Raw genomic sequence first — 23,861 nt, 5'->3', positions numbered from 1 at the left:
CCCAAAGACCCATCTCTCCACCTCACCAATAAATCTCTAGACATTTAAGTGAGCATGGCTGACTCATGACACTCGGCACAACACATATACTATGTCATAAACGCAGTAAAACTTTTTGTTATATTATACGTAATTTTCTTTCTTCAACAATATTTCGAATTGGGAAGCATGCATATTACAAAAAGGAGTAATTCATTGTCATTTATACACATTAGCTGAATACTTAATATCGAGTCTTATAATTGTTTTCTTATACATTTTATCTTGTGAAAAACATTCAAATATAATACTAAAAAGGAATCCAACGATCGTATTTTATAGATCGATTTTAATGTAACCAATGCTTTGCTAAGTCCATGTTATTTATATTCTTATGAAATATGATAAAAACTTCGCTTTATTGTTAGGTACAAAATAATAATTCATTATATTCTCATGCATCGATGGCGCGTTTTTCTTTGATGATCAAAGCACGATGCTCACGACACGGCTGTATATATTATGATCGTACGTAAAAAGATTGTTATGTTTATTATTACAAAACATAGATAAAAGCACACTCTTTTTCCAATTTTGGTTTCGTGTTTTTTTAAATTATTCTTTAGATACATTAAAATGTTATAACTAATGTCAAGATATTTTAAGAGAATATAATAGTTTAAGGATACAAACCTTACCATGTTTTTAAATTTCTAACAGTGATACTGTATATTTATAATTCTCTGCTACTGATATAAAATAATATATGAAAATCAAAGTAATTGAATAAAAATTATTTAAACAACAATAGTTAATTAATAGAATATACAAACAATAATATAATATTAACACAGGTGTATTCATCTAAAATTCTATTTGAACAGTTTACCCGATACATGAAAGCATTGCGTTTTAATAAATTCTGGGATTTATATACACGAGAATTCATCAACTTTTATTTCATCAAATTTACCATCCTATAATACTTTTCAATCTTCTAGCCTCCCTTATGTTGATACACAATGATAAACACATTTTAAAATAACACATGAGATCGTAAACATTAAAATTTATCTGTCGATATTAGATACAGCTTCGGACTTTATTTTTAATACACTTTAAATAAAAGAATCAATTTGCAATTTAAATCCCTTTGTAGATCAAGACGATTTGATATATGTTTACATATATCCATATGAATATTGCTGTAATAATTTCTTGTATATATATTTATTTAGCTATACCTAAGACACCGGTAAAAGTACATAAATGGTATACAGTTGCTGTATAAATTTAGCTGAATGAACAATGGGAGTTCTAATTAATTATTTTGTTTATAATATACGCCAGATATTTGTTTTTTTATTCTCGAGTCGATGGTATACCTCAGTGACTTAATGCGATATCGTATCCCGATATCGGAATTAAGTACATATACCATATCACAATGTTATATTTTTATTATTTCTAAGTTGATTATAAGTTAATAATTGTCCAATGAGCCTTTTAACAGTTCCGTTCTTCTTATAATACATTTCATTAAATAATTTGGGAGAAGAATATTGATAGCTCTAATTTCAGTCCTGTTCTGATGTTTCTCCATTATAATCTTGTAATTATCATTATCATGTCTTACATCTCACACAACAATCTCCTCTTTGTATTTTGTTAACACTTCGATACATAGAATATAGGATATCATAGATGGGGCTTAATCTAGCTTACATTAAGCCCGTGCCCAATTTCCTCTGCAAAAGTTAATTATGAGTTACATATGGTTGCAGTAATCTGAAAATCATTTGATCCGTACGGGGTTTTGCAATTTAATTTAATTTAGCATAGCTTTTCAGGAGTTAACCGAAGTACAGAAAGTTGGAAAATAGTGTAGACACGATTTAACTCAAAGTGACTTTAAGCTCATGATATAATGAAACTGGATTGGATTTTAGTTCAACGAAGTTTTAAGCCTTCCAGTCTCGTTTATTTCATCATTTCATTGTTAACAGGAATGGAAATTTCGAATCGTTAGTCCGTCGATTAAAAATTTAAGGCTTCATTGAAATGTCAATGAATGACAATCGATTCGGAAATAAGATACATATTATCTCTATAAAATATATTCTTCAATCGATGAAATTTTATAAACTCTATATTATTGCTTATATTAAAGAGGCTACTCAAGATGCATCATTAACTTCATAATTCCTAACGAAGCAAAAGGAGGACTACAACAACGCATGAGAGTTAACTGAATGCCAGAACTATAAAAAGGGCAAGGAAAGCGAATGTTTTCCTAGGAAAGTCGTAGCGAGTCTAGGGGTTGCGTGCGGAATTGTGATGTACGGACTTGCATTGGCGGCGCGGCATGACGCGCGCGTGGTTGGCGCGGGGCGAGTCGGGCCGCGATGCAGTGGTTGGCGCGCGGTGTCGATACGCGTGTTAGTAGGGAAAAGCGGGTGTAGGCGCGGCAAGTGCGACGGGGGGACGCACGCGCGCCCGCACCAGTACGCTACCGTCGTGCAGCAGCGTCACACGCGTTCTTCGTCGCCTCGTGACAGCCACGCGGCATTCCGTCGAGACTATGACTCGCTGTGCTCGGTGAGGCGCCGTCGCACGCGCCCGTTTACGCATTACGTAAGGACCCGCTGCCACGATCGTCGCCCGCGACTCCACTACCACGTTATTATACATATCTAAAAAAAATATCGAACATTCTCACATAATCAACTTAATATATTAGTTAATGGGACTCTTCCATCCAAATAGTTAAACGCGCGAACGTGATCGCGCGCTTGGGTAGGACGAAAAATTCGGCGGTAAAGTTGCGCACCTTAAGGCGAGTGCGCGGTGCGCGAGCTGCCCGGCCGCGGCGCTCGACGGGCGTGCCGCAGTGTCCGCGGGCGGGCGCGATGCGATCGCGGAACATCGCAGAACTTCACCACACTCTGTAAGCTCAGTATGAGGAGCGACGCGGAGCAGGCAGCCAGCATACACACGTAGCGCGGGATCGTCAGCACGCGCAACGCGAACGGGCACGGGGATGGCTCGCGATTAAAGTGGCGGCCGCGGCGCGCTCCACGAGCCGGCCGGGGGGCGCAGCGGGCCAGCCGGCTTCTCCGCCGCGTCCCCACTGCACCGCACCTGCTCCGAGCCGATGACACATTGACTTTGAGCAGCCACCATTGCTCGCATAGAGTTGGTCGAGAAATGGGGGCTGACGCCTGTCCTCAGGCCGAGGCAGGAATGCCCCCGGGCCCAAGAGGAAGGCGGAGACCAGAGGTACGTATAATCCACGTCCAACATCAGTAGACCAGGTCCGGAGGCGGTAGCGGTGGCGTCGTTCAACGGTCGTAAAGCGGTCTGCGGCCAGGATGTGTCCCGTTTGCGTCACAATATGTTTCATTTTAAGAATGGGATAGTGCGCCAGCAGCGGTCACACGACGATCGAGGTGCGTTCGCTGCACGCGCGCTGCTCGTCCTCGCCTCCACTTTACCATTTACACATGTATATCAACGTTATTATGGAGTATTTCGACATGTGTTGGTGAGTCCACCACCTGGAGTCATTGGTGTCTACTAACGCTCTCATGTATCTCTCATGGACTAATGAATAATTATGAATTGAAATGTGGTAAGTCCTATCGAGAATACTTTTTACGTTCATATCAGATAATTTGCATGTTTTATATTTCCACAGCATTTTAATTGGATATCTTCGCCTTCTGTTTTACTAAAGTTATTCACCGTCACTGACTAGCGCAGTATGATACTGTATTGTCAGTGTTGATAATTAAGTATATTCGATTTTCAATACAAATTTCTCAAGGCGAGTTTTATTTGTCGTTATGTTGTTTTCTTTTTGGTTCTGTCCGACGAACTGTTCATAGTTCACAGAATCCTTCTGTATTTGTATAGAGAGGTCGTTATTCAATCTGCTGCAGTGCGGCTTTAGCGCGTCAACAAGCCAACAGCAGACATGGCTCCTCCATATCTCTGGGAACTGTAAAAATATCGATGATTGACGTCGTGAACATTACGCGCTGGAAACTGCGTGTCGGACACACTTTGGGGCGATTACTTTGGGATTACGGCTCTCAATTTGGATCAATAAAGATATTATATTAACTAGTATAGAACTGACTCACGACATACTATGTGCGTATCATATAATAAATATATCGTCGGAAATTACTCGGGATGTACGTGGCCGTACTGCAAATACCTGGATTATGACTGCTTCAACTTGTTTGTTGATTTATATTTTTTTGGCACAAATCACTTTGGAACTCATTAAAAAGTATTATTTCATCCTGTTGAGATCCAACATCCAAAAAAAACAGATACACTAAACGTACGATTATCATAATACGGCATATAATGGCAAAAAATGTCCAAGCACATCATCCTTTCGAATATGATAAGAATGTCCTATCATGAAATACAAATCAATTTATATATAAGTTAAGCCCACGGATGTGACCTGGCTGCATCTCATTGCATTCTATTATCCGCACTGAACGTATGCTCAAGCAATTTTGGAATGCCACTGATGGTGTGGTATAGCAGTAATTTTTAATCGAATACATTTATAGAATTGAGGCTTAGTCTGGATCGAATAGTCAACACTAAGCTACTAAGCTTTATAAAATCTGCTGATGATACTTCGTTAAAACGCAATATGAATGTTGACTCACTATAAATCGGAAATATTGTTGATTGTTCTTAAGGAAGGTCATAATATCTTTAATACCAATGGTTCAGTATCTGCACTGAATTGTAGTCTCACATACTTATGATTGCGGAACTAAACAAATTAACACTAATCGATTCAATTTCACAGTCAGAGTAAATTTGATTTATGCTTCTAGCTCTTTGGCAGTGTAATCCCAGCGGAGAAATAATGGGAAGCGAGGAGAAAGATATTAAGGGCACGGCCGATTTATCTGAGTCAAATTAACAATTCGACAGAGTACCGCTTGTACGATTTGTTGGGAAAATCAATACGGGATTCGAATTGTGTCTTGTTTCTCGTATTGGTTACAGATATATTGTTAATAGCTCTTTATACTTGCAGTAATCCGATATATGCAGTACTCAAAATGCGGTGTTGTTTTGTATTAGTACTTCTTGAAAATGTAATAGTCGAAAAAATATTAATTTGTACACTATATAACATTTACAATATATTGACAATATTTTCAATTATTGACAACGGAATTATCACGTCAGTATAAAAATACTAGGAAATTTACTGAAATATCTCTTTTATACGTATATTTATATCTTGGATATTCTATGATGTAGTAGTATAATATAAAATAAAAAGAAAATGTCGAAAATGAATTATTATATTACTTTATTCCATGCAAATGAAATGCATTTGTGAAGGTGTGAGAAACACTCGACATACAAGCTTCAAGTAAAATGAGTAACATATATTTAAAGACCATTACACGTATCGTATATTTTATATATATGTTACTTTCTTCCAATCTTATTTATATTACCAACACAACTACAAAGTCTTTATCTTGCGATTTGAAGATTGTATACATAAAAATAGCCTATACCCATGAGTATCAAAAATATGTGTTCATCTACGCGTTTATAACAGAATGTAATTTATTCCGTAAATTGCATTCTGTTATAAACGGTTATAACCGCATAATAAAATGTACATAATTAATTTTGTATAGAAGAAGAATTATAAAATGTCAACCTAAAGATAATCTTTTAGGTTGACATTTTAGAAAAGTTTATATTGGATCTTAGTACTTCAAGTCACTAATTTTGGTTAGAATATTAAATAGATCGTAATAAAATTTGTATTTTCATTTGCAAGGTATTGAATATACTAAGACACTAAATGTCAGAAGTGAGAAGAGAATGCATGTAGATCATCATAGACGGTTGTAAAGTTGCTTTGGCTGTTATTACCAGCGTCAGTTAGCTTGTCATTTCGGGTAGTAAAATGGTGATGTGGTTGATGTTCTGTATGTTGTCCGCACAACTCCTGTTTTATATTTTAATTAGTTCCACATTTTCCTTATCCTTTCTTCATTTCAGCACCACAGAATACTTCTATTTGTAATATTTCTTTCTCTTCTTGACATTCACCTGTAGATGTTCTATATTATATATTTAATTATAATACTAGTATTTGTACATACATTAGTACCGAATTAAATAATTGTTTTATCAGAAAAAATTGTTAATAATATTTTCGATAACATTCCACTAATTATGTATTGAGGTCAACATAACTATTAATTTGTAGATATTATTATGCCGCATTGCATATGTGTATTCGATAATGTATTCCAAATAAATCCAGCCATTTACGCGTGATATAATTTTAATATTTAGTTACATCAATAAATCAAATTCATACGAAAAATAACGGTAGAATTGTCTTCTGCCACGTTAATTATTTCCAACGAATTCTGTGCAAAGTCTTATTTACCATTCACCATAACGATAACAGTTGAAAATATCTATTTCCTAACTGTAGTGACAATAGTCATAACATATGGTTACATACAGGTTAAAAGTTAGGGAAACAAACATCTTAGCTTCCATATATTCACTGTGCGGGAGCTGGGTCCATCGTTTGGCAGAGAGGGAAACTCCGGGCAATTGTCAGACTTGTAATTCGGTATGTATCTTTAAGAGGCTCCTTAACGACGTACGTCAAAAGTCACCTTCAACTCTTGTGTTTTTCATCCAGCCCAGTCAATTCTGGTAGGAGCTTGCAGCTTTTGATCACGTTGGTACGTTCTAGTACAAAAGTTACTGCGGTTCTTTGCTAAATACAAGAACTATCTGAAAGAAGTCTAAGTATATCAAGGGATTTTTCATCTTCAAAAGTGTATATACTGGCGAAAGTTATGTATTTCAAACATGGATGCAAATTCGGTTCTTGAAGTCTTTCTCAATTCTTTCATAGAGTACATCCATAGAGTATATCTATCCAGAGTCATACCCGTACACCGTATTAATTTATTGGGCAATGTAGACATAACATGGCATTTGTTTTGATTTAAAATTACGTATAAATATTAGTGTTTATTTGAATAGCATATTGGTTTAACGTGTTTCGGATGGTAGACAGGAGGCTAAGTAAACAACATACGTACTTACATGTACTCGTATTGGGGATTGAATTATTATGGTGACCTCATAATGGAGCCCGCTCTATTACATACTTACCCTCGCTGTCTATTTAATTTTTTAATTAAAACATTAAATTGCTCTTATGCTTTTCTCTTTTTTGAAGTAAATGTTAAAATTGTTTATTCATATAAGACATATGTATATCAAAATTTTTTTTATCGCTATCCCTACCGCCTACGTTTTAATTACAGATAATAGATGAAGAACATCTTGATGAGCATAAAATCAAATAAGTTAGCTAATTATAGCGAAATCACCGAGAAATTACCTCCATCGGTTGGGACTACGTAAAGGTTCACTTAACATGATACTTTGCTAGCAATATGATTGTCTATCCCCGTTATTAATAATCCCCTCTCCCTTAATAAATATGAATTATAAATGTAAATAAGCTCAGATTAATTGTATGCATTATTTGGCTAGTTTCCATTGCTGTTCACAACCCTGATTATGATTGGACAGTTTATATATACCTAATCACAGTCTACAGTATATATTTGACCAATCACTGCATTCATTTATCATCCAATCAGCAATCGGTCGATTGTTCAAAGTCACAATATGTTTAATTATGAATTTCTATATAATGAATATTATGTAAGTTTACTTATAACCCAATCTAAACTTAATGATAAAAGGTTTTTGTATACAAAACAATCCTTTAAAATCTGGAATATAATCTAAGAATTTGCGTAAATTACCTTAGAATAATATCAAATATTTGGTACCGCGAAAATTTACTTAAAACGCATTAAGCTATTTGCCATACTCTTATTGTAACAAAATTATGCAACGTTGTTCCAGGAAATGGGATCTGTTGTTTAGGAACATTTTAATAATTCCTATTTATACCCCGCAAAACAAAAAGAATTACCAGTTTTAATCCTGTTTGGTTTTGGTTTTGGTTTAAATTGACGATCATCTCATGTTGCGGTGCTTATTTCCTCTGCGTTTAAACGGTAGATGGACCTACAGGACGTATGGGATTACGAGAGAGTACGATATTTTCACTGGACATATTGAAACTCTTTCCTTTTATTAGTGAAATATTTATCCAGAAGTTTGTATTATGGGTTATGACTCAAAGAATAAACAACTTTTTTATTACTTTACTTATTCGTAATATAATTAAAAATTTAACTGTTTTCTTCGAAATTTAGCAAAATATGGTCCTTTAAATTATTATGTGAGTTCTCATGAATAAGCTCTCTACTACTTAGTCCAATTAAATCTGTTTTTCTTCCAATTAGATAAATAACAAGTACGACCTAATTTAGTATGTTATTGGAATTCTAAAAATGTTTTTTTCTAGATTATTTACTCTTTCATATTCCAATCTATTGATAGTAAATAGGTTATCTGTGAGCAATTTTGTATCAAACAACTTCTCAATAATAAGCATCATTACTTAATTATCTACAATTAATAAAATAAATCATATGGACAAACATCTTAACCGACGTTATCTATAAAAAGTAATAAAAAAATAGATTACATTAATTAAATACCATATAAGAATTGAATAACATATAAGAATTGGTAATCAATTGCCAAAGGTATAATGTAGAAAACAAAAAAAAAGAATATTAATAAAAAACATATATAAAAATACAAGCTAATAGATACAAAGGCTACATAGTTACTAAAGTTAACAAACAGATAAACCATGGTGGTAAAGTAATGCGAGTGAAACTGCACTTGCCCGGTAACCAGGTAGTCGTGTTGTACACGAATTATGTATCATTAGCTTACCTGCAATCAGCCTGCTACTGACATCTCATTAAAACGTTTTAATTAACGTATGCCCAGCTTAATACATTTTACTAATGGAGTTGACAACAAAGAGGCTTACTAGTAATAATTTACTTTTGTCCTCTTTGTTCATTTCAACCACAAACATATCTATTTGTGTGTAGTCCCACAAAGGAAATTTTGCGTTTAAATTCTGTCTTAACGAGTAATTAGTACATTTGGATTTAGACCTTAAATTAAAGTCCTAGTAATACATTTTTCATTGTTATAAACTATTTATGGTCCGCTGGTGGACATAATTTTACTCTTATTGTACCAAAGAGTTGATTCTGCCACCACCACACCTGTCCATCTCATCAAAATTTTTAGTACCTAGGCCATTTTTTTAAGAAATGTCACCTACTTAAATACATGTCTAAGCAGTAAAATATTTTGCTTTATAAACTGTGGTTCTGTGGAAGGTTGAGATAAACCAATGAAAATATAGGATAAGAAGCATGACATCTTAGTTCTCCGAAATGGTATATAATAAGCGAAGCATTAAGTCGGCCTTCAGCTTATTTATTATTCTAATAAATTATTATAATAAAAAAGCTTTATTAATGAAACTTAATAGTAGGATCAAAAACATTGTTACTCATACTAATATTTACAATAACTTTTCAAGAGAAGAAGGAAGCAATATCATTAGTTTTATGGGATATCGTCCTTTACTGACTAAATAGCCTTATGTTTTTAAATAATTTTTCTTAGCCCTAGTCCTGCTTGTTTTATAAACAAGTATTAGTAAGACATTGAATAAATTCAAATCGTTGGCAATATTGATATATAAAGAGTGCCAAAATAAATTTTAGACAGATGGCCTTCTACCGAATCAGGGGTCCGGTTACTAATGTATTATTACAATGCACTAACAAAAAATATTGGTAAACTTTTATGTTTGATAAAATATAAAACAAAGAGAACTTAGGTTTTACGTTAACTTTCAACAGTTCTTCTAGGACATACCAAACATTTATCGCTGACAATTAAGTGTAAGATTACACAACTTGATTCAATTATTACATAACAGGTAGTAGAAAATTTAATATGGAATAAGAAAACCTAATGATTTTAAGGAAAATTACAAATGTGGGTAAAGCTAACTGTAATAGCAAAGCAAGCCACTGCCAGTATTAACGGCTAAAGAGGAAATTAAATTATAATATTGAACAAACAAAGTGGCGAAGACTTAAATCGAAAGTGAAAAGACTCAAGAGGATTGTTAGAGCAAATAACTTTATAATCCGTGGAATATTGAAAAGAAAATGAACAATACGAGCTCTGAGAGTAAACAGTGTAAAAATTAAATAAAATATAGCCGACTGATAGTAGAAAGGGCAGACAGAGAAAAAAGAAAAATTCGCTCCGTCCCAGAGTCAACAACTACCAGCAGTCGGAAAAGTCTCAAACAGCATATAATGTAATACAATGAATAATGGACAATTTAATATGCGACTTTACTCACGGATTTGTTCGCTAGAACGAAAGAAGCTTTTAACGTAATATTATGTTTAAGAGGACGATTAGACATTAAGGCACTAAGAGACTACAAACTCCATATAATTGTAATATTAATTTTAATAATCGTTTTGAGAGAAAATCTCCTCCACGAGTGCCGCAGATTAGGTAAATGATAATAAAGAAGGCGGGGGATGGATTTGATGGCCATACTCGTCAAATGCAATAACATATACGGTGTCCACTATATTCTTCCTAATGGATTTAAAAATCAATTTATACTTTTGTAATCATGTATGTTACGGAAGGACTGTATTTAGGCTGGTTTAAAATGAGACACGTTCCTAGGTGAGGTAAAATAAGTGTAGTAATCAGCTCGCTAGCAAAAATATAAAGACCATATGGCATAAGAAAACAAACGGTATATAACAACAGAACGTCAAAATAAAAAAATCAAATATATTATATATAAAAAACATAAAAACTATCAAAAAGGTTGCCATCGGCAACAATGTATAAGTACATTTAAAAATAACAAGAGCTAACTTTGTTGACTCGTTATTTCTTCAATCCGAAGATACGACAGAATTGACATATCTTATGAGTCTTAAATACATCATAACTCACATGAATAACGGTATTTTGATTTTCTTTACTTTTCTTATATTGATTCTTTCGCAGATACATAACGAAGACGGGTACTTTGTCAAGTTTATAGCAACTAAGGAGAAGATCCTTTTAAAGGTCAGAAAATATTTCTGTAGTCTTGAGACTCGTTATTTATGTTAAGACTAACGAAATGGAATGAAGAACACTGTACCAATATTCTTAAGCTTTATACAAGATTACTAGTCCAATAATAATAATTTTGATTTCAAATTATATTCTAAGTCTTTGAATAGTGAGATTATGGCACCTGAACAAATATTATCTGTTATTAACATCGCCAACTCTCATCTCGTCACGCACAATGTTCAATGTTTATACAGCAAACAATTGATTAACGATTGTGTCTACAACCAAATAATATCGTATTTATGAACGGATAATCCCACCGATACTGTTATGACCACGTTAGACAGATTCAATATTTATTTGAGTATTTAGTAAACACACAATTACAGGTAATATACCAACATCAGAGATAATATTACAATTCAGTTTATGTGGGTATTTGTATTAAATACTTGGAAGTGTGTCACGTAATGCCAAATGGCTCATATTTTAGCGTGGATTAGTGAAGCTTAATGAGTAGTCTGAGATTCAAGGTAGTTTATGCATTGATTATTTGCAAAAATTAAAATAAGTCCCTCTCACCCGTATCTAATGCTAGTAATGCATCATAGCTATCAATATTTTTATTTTGTTTATGATTTTTCATATTATTATTTTAAAGTACATTATTTCATCTTTGATTTCATTATATTTGACCATTATTTCAACAATGATAACTTTTGAATGTCGATCAGCGCTCTGTGTTTAACCATTCATTACTCTCTTTAGATCTCCCTTCTAACTATATTATTATGATATAATAACTGAAAAATATATCGAAAGATATAAATAAGTAAAATTCTAGGAGACAAGTATGTGACGGCAAACTGCCGTTGTAGCGGTTGTCCCGTATTCGTCACCCGTTGTCACGGTGCGGTCACAACTCCCGGCCCCGCCTACGCACGCCGCATGTTTCTATTTATTGTAATTTTCTAACCGCCCGTATGCTTTAACGTACTCGACTAATATTAGAACAACCTTATTTTAGCTGGATGAATACGGTTTTGAGTATCGCATCGAATATTAACTCTGGCTCGTGGACCTTCAAATACTGTCTTGTCATTGTTGTTTGCGCCTTACTCTTCTGCTGATAGAGATATGTTAGTCACCTCATTTACGCCAACGTTACCATCTTATGTATTCATAGATATGTGCACGTAATTTTATAAAATTAAGAATACGTAAAGTTGTATAACCATCCTTTGAAAAATAAAGGTACCTTTATTTCTTAGTCCTTCTTCTAGAATAAATCTGCATTCTTAATATGGACGTTTTACAAACTTACCGTTGTTACCAATAAATTTAATGTATTATTTAATAAAATATTTTTCTAGTATACATATTCGTATTTATTAATTTTTTCTATTCTATTCTATTCTATTCTATGGTACTCACCGGAATAGGCATTAAGATTACCGTAAATCTGTATCCCACATCGAAAACAATTTTGCCAATACGGTTGACGGATAAATCCATCAACGCACGTTTGCGCTTACGGAGTAATGTTTGTAAACAAGATATGTGCGAATACGCCATCAAACCTGCATTTAGAAGCTAGTTTCCAACATACTTCCATTGAGTATGACGGTTAATATCAGTGATGTGCTGAATAGTAAAAAATGTCTAATCCGCGGATACGGATTTGAATTTGTTCTGTGCTATTTAAACAGTTACTTATATATTTGTATATATTTATGACTTTATAAATTATTATTTAAATATAATAGTGTATTTTCAAAATAATTACAATATATTATCATTTATAATATAGGATGTATTGTCATTTATAAACTTGACGTAAGTATTATTTATAAAAAAAATTGCAAATCCACTAATAAGAAGCTTAACTTTTTCTTAGATTAGAAGAAGAAACTTAGCTTTTTCTGCATTTCACATTTATGTCAATAATATAAATCATAACACTCAAAATTGCTGGTTTAGTTTTTCATATACATAAATGATGTGAAATATACTATAAGACCCGCCGTAAAGTAATAATACGTAAAGTATTTTCTCTCTCGGATATTCTCAGATACGAACACGAATAGGAATATCCGGTAAATCACTGGTGATTACGATTAACGTAGACTGTTCCAGTATTTTCAGGGTTATCTCAATCACTTTCTGAGTGAAGTGCGCCGAAGTGCAGCCATGCTCCACGCGTTTGCGCATTTAGTGTGTTAAATTTAATAATAATAATAACACACGCACTACGTTACTCATACGATGTTTTCACTTATACTGTATATTGTTAACTGACCAATGTAATTGTGTTTTTACTTTACATCTTTTTTCGTATATTACTGTACCTACGTGTGTACCCATTAGGTACATATTTTGAAAAAAATAATATGCTAAACATGTACACATATTTAGCAAATATAATTGGTATTAAAATATATTAGAAGTAGCATAGATTAAATTTAATTGCCATAATGTATATATGTACACACACGTATATATACATACACATAGTAAAACATAATAAAACAATAAAATATTTACTAAAAAGATCTCCGCTCAGCATATTGCTTTAGCCGAGATCACATCGGTGATTTTCAGCGGCAGCTGACTTGGTCAACTATATATTTCGAAAGAACTTTGCAAAGATCGTATTTTATTTTTCTTTTATATTATATTTTTCTTCTGCATATTAAAGCTCATTTACGTCCATTTGAGACTAATTTTAAGAACTTAAAGAAAATTTAATATTTTCTCATACCAATATATCACTTATTTTCTCGCGCTCACTCTCTCGTGCTCACTCGCGCGTTTTGTGTCTTTATTGAAAATGTAATATGTGTCTTTTTAAATTATAGCCTCGTAATATATATGGCATTTATTTGCCATGTATTTTTTCATTATTATATTGTAATAATTACACCTACAACTTCATACATGTTTGTTTTATTAAGTTTAATTAAGGGTATATTAAGAAATCTTAATATACCCTTCTTAAAAAACCTCATGTTGTAACCTCTAGAGAATACCTTTGTGATACTTGTCTCCCGTTTGGATACATAGAGAGCAAAACGGCAAATTCTCGATTCATATAGACCTCTGTTACTCTGGTACATTCATCTATCCACTTACTAGTAGATATACTATCACTATGTCTGACTATTCGTATTCAAAGCTTTCATTCTCTTGCGACGGCGTATTGAATAAATTTTAATATAGAACATCTTACAAGCAAATCCCATTAACGACCCGAAGAGACGTGACACAAATAACCTATATACCAATGTTTATTCGTGTTGTTAGCAACCAGTTACCAGTTACGTCTACGTGTCACTGATATATAACTTTACAGGAATCTTCTACATTCTTTCATGGAATTACGTTGACATAGAATGTATGTTGTTGTGAATGAAACAGTTTATTCTTTTTGTACCAACAACCCGTAATTTTACGGGTGGCTGCTATTATTTTAGGGTTGTCTAGTTTTAATTGTATGTAGGTATAATGTCTTGATATTTTATTAATGTTTGTTTGTTAGTATTAAATTATTGTACGATAAATTTTGTACAAAAGGAAACAATGAACTTATTAAAAACGAATGACAAAATTCTCCCAAAAGGGGGATTACTTCCAGTCTACCTTTGAATGACTGAGAGAAATTGTGAAATGTTGAAAACAGGTACAATAAATAATACGCGTCAAGATGTTGTTTTGTATTTATACAAAATCGGGAAAGCAAATAAACTGCCTATTACGGCTGGCAACAACGGCAGTGAAGTAGGGTAAAATAAATAAAATTACTTACCAAACTTGTATATATTTTAATTAAATGCAATAGTTATACGACCTCCGTCCCATGTACTGTATACATGTATAAACCAAAGGTCGCTAGTTAAGATATAACAATGTATAAGCTCTTTTATAAGAGCAGCAGCCGAGTTTCTTCCCTATTCCCGGCCGAATCTGCATTGCAGATGTGGCGGTAGAATAAAAACTACTACCTATTCAAAAGTGCTTAAACTTTATTTGAATAAAGAATACGATGCATTTAAGATTAAAATAAAGTAAGTATCCACTAATAGCAGATTTAAATAATGACAATTCAAATGTGGCTAACCATTATTTGAATTAAGTATATGATGGATTTAAGAACAGAACAATATAACTTCAATACGCGGTATAAAAATGTAAAACTAAATAAAGAAAAATAATAATGTCAATTGCTGCTTCTGTTGGATATGTTTACCAATATCCGTATTCATTTTATAGCCCCAACAACTGAACTCGTAGCAAGTAATTCTGATCAATAAGCGTGACTATCATAAAGGAAACTTGCTGCGAGATAGATGCCTCTATTTCACAAAGGGAATCCTCGTAGATGCTTTATTCGTCCATTTGTTCGCTCGACATATCTGGGGCATTGTGAGATGGATTTGTTCGAGGCTTTTATGCAGAAATTGTTATATATCTCTCTTGGCTCGCTTTAGTCTTTGTCTTAAATATTACTATCTTTCTATATTATGTTAATATACTAAGCTCGTTATATGATATAGACAATTATGGAAATGTTAGGCAAATTGAATCAAAGCTTTATTCTCTTATATAGTATATATGTATATTATAGGCGCTTACAATAAGTCAAATCTACAGTGAGTTCAAAGTAGTTAGTGCCAAGAACTTATAAGAAACTCTTTAAAAATATTAAATCTTTTGATGAACACAGTAAACCAATAAGCATTCGCATATTACTTTTATTTTCGCAATTTAAACAATGAATTATTATTCATTTCGTAAATTACTATTATTACTGTAATTTTATAGCAACAAGCAGAGTTACTTAAGTAAAATCAATGTTACAATTAAGTTTTGACGTTCTTTTCGACTGAAGTTGCTAGCTAGCAACCTCGGATTACTGCCCAGTCTGGGATAAATGATTTTTATTTTAAGTTGAAGGGTTTTATAGTATACGTTATAATTTAATGATTTCGTTTTTTATTACTAACTGACCTTTTATAAATTCATACTGTGATTTTTATTCTTAGAATATTATTAGCTGTGCCTGCAACATGATATTTTCGTTTGTGAAATGAATGTATACAATTGTGTCACTTAAATAAATTACAATATGTATGGAAATTGTTTGTTTATTATTTTGTTTATTTATGTATATGATAACATTATATTGAGTGTACTGAAGTATTCCACTGAAACTGAATTGCGCTCTCTGTAGTGAAACGTATAACAATAAACCGTTTCAAGTGATCTCGTTTCACTACTGAAATAACCAGATCGCTTTAGGATTTTTAATGTAGCTATTTGTTTTAACGCTTTATGTTAGGAGACTTAGATACTATGGTGGAGTAATACTATAGATAAAGTAATTATGCTCCGCTGGACGATAAATAATTTAACGTTGTGTATACATTTGAAGAACTTAATTTAGTTGCACTACTAAATTTACGAGGTCCTTTGTACTAAAAGTTCTCTTTTTCAAAACGCACTTCAATTTAAATTTACATTATATCTGCTGCAGCACTTGTTCCTTGTTCTTTGGCTTCAAAGGAAAAATATTCTCATTTTGAGCATACTTTTCTAACAGAATACAGGTAAATGCGATATTATTTTCTCGCATCAACAACTCTTACACTTCCACAGAAAGCTAAGCCCGATTTTATCCGAATTACTTATCTTATAAATCAGCTGGTGGGAATGTTTTTCACTATAGCTTTACGAAAATCTATATTTAGATGCAACAGTACGAACCGAACTGAGTATGAGAATTGACTTATAGCAACTAAAATGTTGATTTGCTAAAAATAATACGACCGCTTACAAATTCAATTTGTAAGCTTTTCTATTTATATTTTGAACACGTCATTTTTATATTAGGTACAATATCCATTTTTTCCTGAACAATGTTCACGATTATCGTCGATACTGAAACTTATAACACAAATTTTATCATCATAACTACCAGACAAACGTTTTCCATATAAATTAACATGCCTATAAAAAATAGTGGTTGATGGTTTCTACTGAATCATAAAAAAAATAAATAATAAATTATGTAAAAATATGAAAGTATTTTTTCATTATTTTTATATGGTGGATTTGTAACCCTTATCACTTAGGCTTATAAAAAATAAATGACAACCTATTCTCGACCATACCAAGTGTACATATGAAATTTATTAAATTTGTTTAAGCAGTTTCGGCAAACTATGGTTAGTAACACGACAATTTAATATATTATATATAGATATAAAATTATCTACCATGGTCTTCACCGCAAGTACTAACTGTATTTGCATTTAATTATTATTATTTAAACTGCTAAGGCGTGAAAGTCTAATAAATATACAATTACCACCAGTATGCCGAGTTGCACCAAAGGTGCTTTAAAATGTATTATCTCAATCTAGGAAAGAGTATCAGTAATGGCCGCACTGTTATTATCTTGTTTATATGTTCTATATATTTAGAATCAATATAGCTATAAATAGATACATAATTTTGAACAATAAAGAACACTTTTAACTGTTAAACCGCCTTGGTCCAGTGATTTACTGACCTAAATTAAACTTTAACAGTCCTGAATTCGAAGCGGGTCGTCACCAAAAACGTATTATATAATTTCTATATCTACGTGACGTTAATTAGAAACCCAAATCTATACATTGAGATATACCTAATGAAATGTCGACATGTAAATTTTAACACTTGACTTGTTTACCGTAACGTGGACAATGGGCAATGCCCATCTACTCTGTCTGGTATAACAAGAGAGAGAGAGACATTGACGACATGAATTTCTTAACATTCCATGAGTTCATCGAGCAGGAGCCGGGTCCATCGTGTGGTGTGTACTTTAATCAATTACTTCGGAATAAAATTTGCGATGAGTAGATCTGAAAAAATCTGCTCCAGCTCTTTTACAATAATAATAAAAATATTGGTATTTATATTTTTAATTAATGTAATTTGTGTTATCAAATAAACATATTTTCTTTATATTAAATTTAAAATTAATACAGTAATCATAAGCTAAAAATGAATAACTCGTAAAGGTATTATCTTTTTTATTTATTTTTAACTGTATGTGGTTGAATGTGTTGAAGTATTTAATTCGTCGTACCATCTTTTAATGAGTGAAGCGTCTTCAGTGGCGTTAAGAGCGATCGGAGATAAAAGGCGTTTGGAACAACAACGCTCGTTCCCCTCTCTACTCGACTCTCAAGTGCTGAGCCCAGCACTACGCAGCACTTTCATAACACCACTCCATGTAGGGCAACCATTTCATAGGCCTGCTGACAGAAAGAAATACTGAATTAATGATAATAACTTTTCTGCAAAATTTTATGTAATTTTATATGATTTTAAATATAAAATAACTATATAGTTTTTTATGTAGTAGTAACCGCCGTAAATAATAGACAGAAAATGCCCAGATAAATGCAAACAATCATACTCATGAATACAATGTTTGTAGCGAGCGAGTAATCGAATACTAATTTTTGCTATAAATGTTTATAATATTTACCACCATCGACTTGTTTACAACTACTACAACTATATAAAAAGAATCCTATAATCGTGTGTGGAGTTTGTATGGAAACCACAAATAATGGTGCGGTACAACTGGCCAAAACATGAGCGATGTTGGACGTTATAATTGAACCTAAATCATGTTTTGTTTTTCATACTGCTTAACGTCAAATAGTCACAAGTCCAAATTATTATTTTTTTCCATTATAACATTACCTAATATACTATTAAACTATTCATACTAACACCTATTCTTACGTCCTCGTTTTGCATATTGTGACATTGTCACTTCTTTTACATTACCATTCATGTAATTGTGTCCTATGTAAAGAAGTGTAATAAAACGTTCTCATTTCATATAAATTTACATTTTATATCTATACTATATAAAGCTGTATTTTCATCTACAAACTTTAATTAAATTTATGCAATTCTTCTAAAAAGCAGCATAAAATCCGATCTGCATCGAAGGCGGGCGGGCTCTGTCCTCGCATAACTAATCGCATTACTGGCTCAGCGGGGAAATAAACTGCTTTTATGTTTTTTTATTAAATCTTAGTTTCATAGGGTTCGTAGTTTATTTTCTATCTATTACATTCTATTATATCTTTATTAATGTACTTTATATATTTATTATTCTTTTTTAACTATTTAAGATATTATATACCAAAAATTTACTAATTATATTTTTTTTGTGATCGATGCAGTATTTCGTGTTCATCTACTATTCGCCGTTAGGTGTCTTATTTGAGCTTATTCTCTCTACATATCATCTTTCAGATAGTCCATCGATTTTTTAATGAAATGTACTCTATTATTTATTTCCAATTAACTCAGCGTAACCTCCTCACAACTGTCATCCCAAATGGAGAAGCCAGTGGTAGATTACAATTCTCTGAGTATATTTGAATCCTTTGTCGCCACAGAAGTTTCCCGTATTAATTTGGTTCGTTATCTTAGCTTTTCGTTCTTGAAGTCCAGTATGTTTATAAATTCACATACAGTGTTGCTATCGGGCAGATTCTACTCAGAATCATTGATATCCACGTTAGAATAGTAACTAACTAGACTACGACGCTCTTGAATTAATTAAATTAATTAAAAGACATTTATAGATTGTTTATTTAGTAAGGGTAGTATTTGACAACCCTATATTTAAAGGTTAACAGTGTTGAAGGCAATTGCTACAGGGAAAAATGGTCGGCGGGTAAATACTGAAGGGCCCTCTAGGCCGACAAGCTTTCGGGCACGTTCGATTCCTCTTCAAGAATCACGTACTATGAGCATTTTGCTCTTGTAACTCTGCAAAATTTACTTTGAATTTAATAATGATCAGTTTAGAAATCATCGTAAGTTGTAGATTTTGGTAAAAATAGATTATGAAATAGCTTCATTTACAAAAGATGCGTATTTATGTTTTCTATAAAAGTGACTTTTCGTTTTGTTGTACAATATCTGTATTTTTTTTCTTCTCTTAAAAACTGTTTTAATCGTATTTTTTTATTAAATTTCTAGTTTGAATACAAAAAGGATATAATATTTTTCTTTAATATAAAAGCTATAAACATTTGATTTTACAATTATATAAATACTTTTAATAGTTGATTTTTATTTCACGTATCAAAAAGTATGTTTAAGACATTACATAATGTGGGGAAGTCAGACAGTCAAAATATTACTCAGACTTTAGAGAAATTATTTATTTTAAATATTATGTACTTATTATTTTTCTTGAGACCTTAGTCCTCAGTAGTATATCGTAGGTAGGTAGTATAACATAGGCAGAACCATCATATATGTATAATATGTATATAGTGGTCAATTTGCTTGTTCACAATTTTACACGTACTAAGCTGTATTCAATACAATGGGCAATTATTAATGTATCAATAATTGTTTCAGGTCACTGCCGAAATTATGCAGTCAAGAGGAAGAGACGGGGCGCCCGCCCCAAGGAGGTGTCATAACCTTCGAACCCATTCACCATGACCACGACTATTGCGAGAGAGTAATCATAAACGTAAGTACATATACATATATATCTTTTTGCCACGCTTTTAAGAGTAGTATGTCTACGCTATAAAATTACAATGTTGGTATGATAGTTCTACATTATATAGGTAACAGTTAACGCTTACCATCAGGTAGGCGCAGTTAGTTTCCTATTCTAAGTGAACCTTTATCTAAATAAATAAAAAACTAATATTTTTAAAAATACAGACTAATTACACCGAATTAGGTTGCCAATATGTAGGCACAGATATGACAATATACGAATACACAATGTACGGATATAATCTTTATTCCGTTCAATATATCAGGATAAATAAATAATAATATTGTCTCAGGACAATTCACACAGCCATCTAGTTCCAAACTAAAGAAAGCTTATGTTATGGGTATCTACTGAAGAACTTATATATATATATTTTTTTGTAAATAAATACATAATATTATTATGTATACACATATAAATGTATATATAGATGTACACAATCCAAAACATCTAGACCGATACAAACATGCATACTTATGGATATAAATCGAGGAATAGATCCCCCGACCATCAGATGTAAGGTGGTGTATGAAAACCGTCAGACCACCGAGGTCGTCAAATGAAAAAGGATGGTAGTGGTATGATGATACGACCCGAGCACCGGGGACATATGGCCGCTTGACCTTTTGCTTGGATCACTCTTTGTAATATAAAGTTCAAGGCTCCTATTCTCTTTTATTATCTGCGAAATAGTTTTATCGAGTATCTACAATGGGACCGGTAGCAAAAGGAAATCTATATCTGGACTATTACAATAAAGGGGAAAGATTTTATTCCTTTTTGATAATGGATGTACTAAAGAAATACTTCAAATATTTTAATAACTAGCAATGTTATCAATACGTAATATAATAATATCTTAGTGCAACTCACACAACGCCATCTAGTCCCAAATTAAGCAAGTTATGGGTACTATGCAGTTGTCTACTGATAGAAATACATTTATATATTTTTATTTGTAAATAAACAAAGACTGATACAAATAATCATATTCATGAATACATGTGTACCGCACGCACGAGGAATCGAACCCATCCAATCTAAGGAGGTGTGGCAAACCGCTAAACCACGGAGGCCGTTATATAAGTTGTGTGTATGTATTATAAAGCCGGGACAGTTTACTAGTCATAAATATATTAAAGACTAATAAGAACAAAGATAGACATTATTTAATTGAAAGAGGTCGTAACTTGAATAGATAGTACTAGAGTAGTAGACATATTGTAGTCAATTACCCTGGTAATATAAACAACTATAACAAACTAAATTAAACTTAAATCTTAATAGTGGGCCACCTGTCACGATGAATTTATTACACTCTCCTTCATTACAAATCCTTCCCTTACCGTCGAATAGCCTCTGCCTATCCCATCTGTAATTACAGTGGTAAGGTTATTATACCAATAAACTTGATTACACACAAGCACTTTATTAATTTTAATTAAGTGATATTAACTACCGAGAATAACTCGACAGTTCATCATCTCAAATAATTTCATAAAGAAGTTGAGAAATTTCTTCACAATTTCTCAAGACAAGAGATTTCCAGTCGCGTTCTACTGCGTGGTGGTAATTAATTTGAAGCTTTGATATAGATATAGCTTGATGATATTAAATTGAATGAAATGTAAATATATAAAAAAATCTAGAAGCATTTCGTCAAAGTAGAAGGACACGTACTTCACGTACAGAAATAGAAATAATATTAGTTAAATAGACTTAATAATGGCACTTTGATTTGTCAAAATTTTTTTATTCTACCACTCATAGGAACGCAGACATCACGAGAATAATGGGCAAGAAACTTGTTTGTTGTTCTTTTAAATAAATGTTGTTCTAAGTTAACAATAACAAGGATTAGGCATGCGACAATCAATATAGAAACTGCTACGCACTCAATCTTAGTTTAATCAGATAACATTGTCCGCGTTATGAAGTTTAAGTTTTTTTTTTCTACAAAAGCGTGTGTATCATTTATTTATATGTATAAGTGAGACTAATAAAAGCCCAGCGAACCATGAAATATGTGTAGTATTTTGAGCGTCTATTGTGGAGGTGTTTACACGCGACCGCTCGACCGTCGAGCGCTAACAGCTGTTTAACGACCGCCGCGCAGACCTACGAAACTGAAACGATACCGTCACTTGTATCAAACTAACCACATCCCGCGTCTTTGTCTGTTTTTTTAAATAAAAGATTGTTGATTGTCGACCTATTCTATCTTGACGTGTTTTATTAAGATAATCAACTGTTTCGTCGTGTAATAGTAACACGCTGAAATACACGTGTATTTATTGAACAGCCATATTCATACGATTAATATTTGATTTAAAGGCAAACTTGATGTTCAACGTTCCTTACAGTGTCGTTTAGAAAAGTTACTAATTTACTTACTTTACTTTATTTAATTTACAAAGCCTATTACTCACTAAACGATTAATTAAATGATAAACTTGCATGGCACTAGTTGTCCATGCACGGAATTTTCATTTAATGTTAGACAATAAACAAACTGGCTTTTAAAAGAAATAAATTCAGTTGAAGTTCTTGCCAGTTCTCAATTAAATTTGTATACTGAACTGGATAGTAGTGCATAAAAATATAATAATAGAAAAATCTCAGTTAACAAGCGGCTAAAGTGATTTAATTTATAGTAATATATAGATTGGGAACATAGGCTATCAAGATCGTGCATAGTGCGTAGTGGTTTCTATCTTGATTGTCGCATGCCTAATACTTGTTAATGTGCATTTACTTAAAATAAACACAACAGCAATACGGAAGTTCTTGCTAATTCTTCTTTTGGTGAGTTTACGTTTAGAATGAATTAGTGGTAGAATAAAAAAAAATATGACTATTCAATATTAAGTTATTTGAATAAAGATCACTTTTACTGTATTATAATAAATCAACAGGTTTCAGACCTGTAATTAGGAGGGCAATGGTCAATGTAACTGTTGGTACCATAGAGACGCATCGCACGCAACACAAGTTTACGTAACCTAAATATATCGACTACTTTAAACTAAGTCTCATATTATATACTTTGACACAAAGGAGGAAAAATGAATTTATAGTGTTTATTTGCATTTTTTCCTGAATGATAATGGAATACTGCACG

General features: G+C 32.5%; 1 protein-coding gene across 5 annotated transcripts in view; it reads left to right on the top strand.

Annotated features, from left to right (window-relative positions):
• Positions 1-23,861, top strand: part of LOC131852993 (potassium voltage-gated channel protein Shaker) — a 320,610-nt gene that overhangs the window by 274,776 nt on the left and 21,973 nt on the right. For all 5 annotated transcript variants that reach the window (XM_059203774.1, XM_059203773.1, XM_059203770.1 and 2 more), the window contains exon 2: positions 20,587-20,704. In XM_059203774.1, coding sequence (XP_059059757.1) covers positions 20,587-20,704 — 118 coding nt within the window. The remainder of the gene's footprint in view (positions 1-20,586; positions 20,705-23,861) is intronic.

The sequence above is a fragment of the Achroia grisella genome, unplaced genomic scaffold (assembly GCF_030625045.1).
Source record: "Achroia grisella isolate CSIRO2021 unplaced genomic scaffold, CSIRO_AGI_Agris_v1 utg874, whole genome shotgun sequence".
NCBI lineage: Eukaryota > Metazoa > Arthropoda > Insecta > Lepidoptera > Pyralidae > Achroia > Achroia grisella.
Note: the sequence above shows the minus strand (reverse complement) of the source record. Positions and strands in the feature narration are given on the sequence as shown.